The sequence below is a fragment of the Cucurbita pepo genome, chromosome 6 (assembly GCF_057944985.1).
Source record: "Cucurbita pepo subsp. pepo isolate OVF chromosome 6, ASM5794498v1, whole genome shotgun sequence".
In the NCBI taxonomy this organism is placed as follows: Eukaryota; Viridiplantae; Streptophyta; class Magnoliopsida; order Cucurbitales; family Cucurbitaceae; genus Cucurbita; species Cucurbita pepo.
Genome location: NC_141803.1, coordinates 6,492,552 through 6,500,335, shown reverse-complemented (window position 1 = coordinate 6,500,335; position 7,784 = coordinate 6,492,552). Strand labels below are relative to the sequence as shown.

At 34.8% G+C, this 7,784-nt stretch overlaps 1 protein-coding gene across 1 annotated transcript; it reads left to right on the top strand.

The window, feature by feature from the left end:
- The first annotated feature begins 3,444 nt into the window (after window positions 1–3,444).
- LOC147792208 (uncharacterized) lies at window positions 3,445–4,592 on the top strand. The gene is made up of 2 exons (XM_087124800.1): window positions 3,445–3,714; window positions 3,904–4,592. The coding sequence occupies exons 1-2, from the start codon at window positions 3,445–3,447 to the stop codon at window positions 4,420–4,422; spliced, it is 789 nt and encodes a 262-aa protein (XP_086980926.1). The 3' UTR covers window positions 4,423–4,592.
- Window positions 4,593–7,784: the final 3,192 nt, after the last annotated feature.

Genomic DNA, 7,784 nt, shown 5'->3' with positions numbered 1-7,784 from the left:
ATGTCTACTAGCGGTGAGTTGAGCAGTTATAAATGGTATTAGAACCAGACACCTGGCGGTGTGCTAGCTTGGACACTGGGCCTCGAAGGCAGGTGGATTGTGAAATCCCATATCAATTGGAGAGAAAAACGAAACATTTCTTATAAGGGTGTGGAAACCTCTACCTAGCCGGCGTGTCATAAAAATCTTAAGGGGAAGTCTGAAAGTGAAAGTCTAAAAAGGACATATCTTTGTTCTTGAACTTGTAAAATGAGTTGTACTACGATTTTACATTGTTCCATGGAAAGAGACAATAAGATTTTTATTTTAATTCTCAAGAGCTGCTTGGGAAATAGAGCAAGTCGAGTTTGATCGAACTACTACAAAACTACGGTGTTATATTATTTACCTTCTTTTCTATTTAATTGTAAAATTATTATTGTTATTTATGACATATTATAAAATTTTCATTTTATTTTTTTGTATTTTGAATTAAATTATTTTTTATATACTTATGGTATTAATTATCATTTTTAATTATCATTCTAAACTTTATAACACTGAAATTATTAGTAATTAAAAGTATTTTGTTATCATCAAAATATCAATTAATTAATTAAAATTTATTAATTTTAGAGATTAAGGGTCGAAAAGCCAACAAATCTTTGAATCTTAAATATTGAAGACATACTCGATTCTAGTATATCATCCACAGACTAAAACCAAATCAATATATTTCTTGGAGTAACACGGATCTTTTTCACTCCCATTGGAAACCAATCTTACACATGGAGGAGTCACACTTCTTGTACCTTGTCTCAGTGCTTGCTTCAGTTCATACAAACTCCTATTGAGCTTACACACCATATGTTCCTTGCCTAAGGCTGTAAACTCTTTTGGTTCTTGCATGTAGAACTCCTCATCTTGATTTTCATGTAAAAATGTTGTTTTTACATTCGTTTGCTCAAGGTCCAAAATCTCTGATGCAAGAATACTCCGCAAAATTCGGATATTAATTAATTGATATCTTTCCTTTCCTTTGTGAATATCACTTAACTACTAACCAATACTTGAACCTCTTTAATCCATCTGGTTCAGTCTTGATCTGAACGCCAATTTTTTCGACAGAGCTCTCATTATAGTAGGAAACTCAGTCAATGCCCACGTATTATTCTTTTCAAGTGAGCTCATCCCATCATCTGTGGTTTGTTCCCACTTGGTTGAAAATCCTCCGTCTATAGGATCTCATCAAAGAACTTTGGGTCTCATTCATCAATCAATAACAGACAGCGTAATGAAGGTGAATATCTATCTAGTGCTCTAATACTTCTGGATGATTTCCTCAACATCTGCTTAGGTGTCACTTGCTCCACGTCTAGTTCTTCAGCAACAGTCTCTGGAGTTTCTTGAGTTTTTGCTGTAACATCACTAGGTGAGTTTTTCTACAACTCAAGCTCAACTCCCATTTGCTTTCTAGTCTTAAAACTTATCTGATATGAACCACGACCAAGGAATTTTCATACCTCAAGGTCCAATTACAAGGATGAGAGCCAATAAGCTACAACAAACCTTATACAGTTATATTCAAGCTATGGTGAGCTCATCAAAGGAAATTCTAGAAGACGTTGGAGACCTCCCTTATATGTTATGCAAAGTTGAGCTTCAAGAAAGAGATGAATTAAATGCACTTTAAGGTGCATTTAATGAACTCCGCTCAGTTTATGAAACTAGTCCAAGGATGACTAATAAGCACATTTTATTAATTGCATTATTTAATTATAGTTTAACTAGTTGTTTTTCATATTTAAGCTAGTTTTAAATATAGGAGTTGGTTATATTGTAACCCTTACAGGTTACTATATTCCACCATTAACTAACCATTTTAATATGAAGGTTATGGATATTTCTCATTTACTAGCCCATTTAAGTTGGGAGTTATGTATGGTTAAGGTCGGGAGTTATGTATGGTTAAGGTCGTTTTACTTTGATTAGACATCAGATTTTGGATTTAAGAATAGAATTTCTATTTTAGCTTTGTTGAGAGCTAAACTTTCTTTGCAAGTTCTTGTGTTTAGAACTTGTATGCTAGAGTTGGTATTGATCAAATCTCTTGTGGAGTGATTCGAATCACAAGTTTAGAAACGAGTTTTCTTTACTTTTGATCTTGATCATCAAGGTAATCCGTTCCATACTTTCCCTTGGGTTGATTTCCATATCATTTGGTATCAGAGCTTCAGGCTCAAGATCGGATATATGTTTCATTGCGCTTATCTCTTTTAATTCTCTTATAATTTTTTTTTCTTCTCAGTTTGTGTAGAATGTTCATATTCTATCACAAAAATATATAACAAAAAAAAAAAGAAAAAAAAAATATTTCTTATGTTCTTTAAAGTGTTAGATCTCGATCTTATCAACACTTTGTTCTTCTTTAAGATCTTCTAAATCAATTTTCTTGATGGTAAATTGATTAGATTTTGCCAATCAGAAAAAGAAAAAAAAAACCATTCAAAAAAGAAAGCTTATTGATGTTAAATATCTTTCTTTTTTCCTCTAGATTATTATATGTAACTCTCATATGTTACTACGTCTAAATTAGTCCTTAATCATTTTCTTTCTTTAATTCGTTTCTTTGTCGTTATTCGGATTGCTCCTTTAATACCCTTGTTTATGTGTTGAGTGTGCTGTCTATTCACTTTGAATTACACTTTGCTCTATAACATAGCTTATCTCACATCCCGATTTGTTTTTTGGAGTGTGATTTGTGTGTGCTCAATTGTGAGGGTGAGTTTGTAAGGGAATGACACATTGATTCGAGTGTTGAGTGCTAAACACGAGTGAACTACATTTACGAGTGAATACACGTGAGGGAGCGCTTGTGAGGTCCTTTTTTTCTTTTACCTTTCTTTTGTAGCATGGAAAATCCAGACGACAATACTGACATTACTGATGCACGATTGAGAGAGGCACAACAACGAACCATGAAAAGACTAATTCGAGGAATAGAAGAGTTGACTGATCGAATAGGAAGATTGGAGATTCAGAATCAAGCTCGACAGAGGATTCCACTACCTGCACCCTCAACCGATACATATGAGGGCGACAATTCTGATCACCATGAGGATAATCCACATGCGGTTGGTTATGGCTTGATGCGAGGGAGAGACCATGGAAGAAGGTATCATAATTTACAACAACGAGTTCCTTATGATGATAGAATTGATCGTAACGTGGGGAGCATCAAATTAAAACTTCCCAAGTTTTATGGCAAAACCGATCCAGAGGAGTACCTTGAGTGGGAGAAAACGATAGAGTCGGTGTTCAAGTGTCATAATTTTGTGATGAAAAGAAGGTACTGTTATGCATTGCTCAATTCAAACAATATGCTCAAATTTGGTGGGATAAATTGATATCAAGTAGGAGAAGAAACCTTGAAGCACCAATTGATGGTACGAGTTCAAAGAGTCCATGAGGAAGCATTTTGTTCCACAATATTTTCAACGGGACATGGCGCAAAAGCTTCAAGCATTGAAACAAGGACGCAAATCTGTGAAAGATTATTACAAGGAGATGGATACATTGATGGATCGACTTGATCTCGATGAGGACATGGAGGCTCTCATGGCGCGGTTTCTTAATGGGTTAAACACAGAGATTGCAGACAAGACTGATTTACAGCCTTATTCTAATATTGAGAAGTTGTTGCACATTGCAATTAAGATCGAGAGGAAAATCCAACAAAGGTCAAAACGATATTCTTCTAAAACTTTTCCCAATTCTACTTCTACATGGAAAAAGGATAGTAAGAACATTGATTATAAGCATAGAAATCAAGAGATTAATGAGAAGCCTCAAGCTAAATTTGAGAAAGGGGAGAGTTCTAGAACAGGGAAAGAAAAAGTAGAAAATTCTAATGTTCGAAATAGAGATTTAAAGTGTTGGAGATGTCAAGGGGTAGGACACTATAGTAGAGATTGCCCAAATGCAAAAATTATGACCATCAAGGAGGGAGAAATTGTTACGGATGACGAGGCACATGACGACATAAATGAGGAAACTGATGAGAGTGAGGAGTTTAGTGAAGAGGACCCTACACATATATCTTTGGTTACTCGACGAGCTCTAAACACCCACATTAAGGAGGACAGCCTAGACCAACGGGAGAACTTATTTCAAACTCGGTGTCTTGTTCAATCTATACCTTGTAGTGTTGTCATTGATAGCGGTAGTTGCACCAATGTTGTGAGTTTCATTCTAGTCAAAAGACTTAATTTAAAGACACAACTACATCCGCGACCCTACAAGCTTCAATGGTTGAATGATCATAGGGAAGTACGAGTAACTCAACAAGCTCTTGTTTCTTTTACTATTAGAAAATATGTTGATGATGTTTTATGTGATGTTGTATCCATGCATGTTGGAGATTTACTACTGGGGAGGCCATGACAATTTGATCGTCGGGTAATGTATGATGGGTATGCAAATCGATACTCTTTTACTCACAACGGTAGAAAAACTACTCTTATTCCATTGTCTCCAAAATATGTATTTATTGATCATTGCAAACTTGAAAAGAAAAGGCAAGAGGCTGATGCAAAAGCAGAGATTGAAAAAGAATCAAGTGAAAAAAAGAGCTTGAGTGAAAAGCAAGAGAGTAACACTCAGCCTAGAGAAAAAAAAGAGAGAAAAGTCAAATCAGTAAGCTTGTATGTTAGATCAAGTGAGGCTAGGAATGTTTTGCTCTCTAACCAGACTATTCTTGTACTTATGTGTAAGGGGTCTTGTTACTTTACTAACATGCTTAACCCTTCTTTGCCTAGTGATTTTGTTGTGCTTTTGCAAAAGTTTGAAAATTTATTTTCCGAGGAGATGCCTAGTAGTTTACCACCACTTAGAGGGATTGAACACAAGATTGACTTCATTCCTGGCGCGCCCATTCCAAACCGACCAGCTTATAGGACTAATCTAAAGGAGGCTGAAGAGATACAAAGGCAAGTAAGAGAACTCCTTGCTAAAGGGTATGTACGTGAAAGTTTGAGTCCTTGTTCTGTTCCAGTTATTCTTGTACGTAAGAAAGATGGTTCTTGGCGTATGTGTGTTGATTGTAGGGCTATAAACAAGATAACTATAAAGTACAGGCATCCAATTCCTAGATTAGATGATATGCTTGATGAATTGCATGGATGTAGTCTTTTTACTAAGATTGATTTAAAATCGGGTTATCATCAAATTCTCATGCATGTTGGGGATGAGTGGAAAACAGCTTTTAAAACCAAGTATGGTCTTTATGAATGGTTGATTATGCCTTTTGGATTAACTAATGCACCTAGTACATTCATGAGACTAATGAACCATGTCTTACGATAATACTTAGGTAAGTTTGTGGTTGTTTATTTTGATGACATCCTTGTTTACTCTAAATCTTTAGATGATCATATTATCCATGTACGCAATGTTTTGACTACTTTAAGAAACAAATGTTTGTACGTAAATTTAAAGAAATGTAGCTTTTGCATGAAAAAAGTTAACTTTCTTGGGTTTGTAGTTTCATCTAATAGTGTTGAGGTTGATGAGGAGAAAGTGAAGGCTATAAAAGATTGGCCTACACCTAAAAATGTAAGTGAAGTAAGAAGTTTTCATGGTCTTGCAAGTTTCTACCGTAGGTTCATTAAGAATTTTAGTACAATTGCTTCACCCTTGAATGAACTTGTTAAGAAAAATGTATCTTTTATATGGGAAAAAGATCAAGAACTTGCTTTTACTACTTTGAAAGAAAAATTGAGTTATGCTCCCTTGCTTACGTTACCTAATTTTGAGTCTACTTTTGAAATTGAATGTGATGCTAGTGGAGTAGGGATAGGTGCTGTATTAATGTAAAATCAAAGACCTTTAATGTTCTTTAGTGAGAAGTTGACTGGTGCATCTTTGAGGTATCCTACTTATGACAAAGAGCTTTATGCTTTGGTTCGTGTATTGCAAACCTGACAACATTATCTTTGGCCTAAAGAGTTCATTATTCATACGGATCATGAAGTTTAAAGCATTTGAGATACAAAATAAACTCAACAGACGACATGCTAAGTGGTTAGAATTTATTGAAACATTCCCTTATGTCATAAAATATAAACAAGGTAAGGAGAACATTGTTGCAGATGCTTTATCACGAAGGTATGTCCTCCTCAATACTTTGAATGCTAGGTTGTTGGGTTTTGAACACATAAAGGATTTGTATCAACATGACATGTTCTTTGCTCCTTTTGTTGAATTTTGTGAAAAATGACTCATTGTGGATAATTACTTGTTAGATGAATTTTTGTTCCGAAAAGGCAAACTTTGCATACCATCTTGTTCCATCCATGGTTTATACTCCCCATTACCGGTTCCTAATGGTCCTTGGATTGATATATCAATGGATTTTGTTTTAGGTTTACCTAGGACTAGGAAAGGTTATGATAGCATCTTTGTTGTGGTTGATCGATTTAGTAAAATTGCTCATTTTATTCCTTGTTACAAAACTGATGATGCAAAACATATTGCTGACTTGTTCTTTAGGAAAGTTGTACGATTGCATGGCATTCCTAAAAGCATCGTTAGTGATCGTGATGTAAAATTTTTAAGCCACTTTTGGCGTGTTTTATGGGGTAGGTTAGGAACTAAGCTAGTATATTCAACTACTTGTCATCCTCAAACGGGTGGACAAACTGAAGTTGTTAACAGAACCATGACTGCTATGCTTAGGGCTATTATTAATAAGAATCTTAAGACTTTGGGAGGATTGTTTGCCATTTATAGAATTTGCATATAATAGGCATGGCACTACTAAATGCACACCTTTTGAAATTGTTTATGGCTTTAATCCTTTAACCCCATTGACTTGTTACCTATACCGTCAAAAGAGTTTGTGAATTTTGATGCAAATGTCAAGGTTGAGTTTGTTCATAAACTGCACAAGCAAGTAAAAGAACAAATTGAGAAACAAAATTCCAAGGTTGCCACTCGAATTAATAAAGGACGTAAGATTGTCATCTTCAAGCCAAGAGATTGGGTTTGGGTGCATTTTCGAAAAGAAAGATTTCCTACTCAAAGAAAATCTAAGCTTTTACCACGAAGAGATAGACCTTTACAAGTTCTTGAGCGCATCAACGACAATGCTTATAAAATTTATTTACCAGGTAAGTACGGTGTTAGTGCAACTTTTAATGTTGTTGATTTCAGTTCTTTTGATGTAGGTGATGGCTTGGATTCGAGGACGAATCCTTCTCAAGAGGGGGAGAATGATATGAACCACGACCAAGGAATTTCCATACCTCAATGTCCAATTACAAGGACGAGAGCCAAGAAGCTACAACAAATCTTATATAGTTATATTCAAACTATGGTGAGCTCATCAAAGAAAATTCTAGAAGACGTTGGAGATCTCCCTTATATGTTATGCAAAGTTGAGCTTCAAGAAAGATATGAATTAAATGCACTTTAAGGTGCATTTAATGAACTCCGTTGAATTTATGAAACTAGTCCAAGGATGACTAATAAGCACATTTTATTAATTGCATTATTTAATTATAGTTTAACTATTTGTTTGTTATATTGAATCTAGTTTTAAATATAGAAGTTAAGGTTATATTGTAACTCACATAGGTTACTATATTCCACCATTAATTAGCTATTTTAAACCTATTATTCCACCATTAACTAGCCATTTTAATACGGAGGTGATGGGTATTTCTCATTTACTAGCCCATTTAATTTGGAAGTTATGTATCACATAGGTTAAGGTTGTAAAGGCTATATAAAGCCTCATTTTCTTT

Coding starts and splice junctions, on each gene's coding strand:
- LOC147792208 (XM_087124800.1), top strand. CDS start 3,445: ATGAGGAAGCATTTTGTTCCACAATATTTTCAACGGGACATGGCGCAA. Junction 3,715..3,903: donor AGATCGAGAGGAAAATCCAA/CAAAGGTCAAAA, acceptor GTTCGAAATAGA/GATTTAAAGTGTTGGAGATG.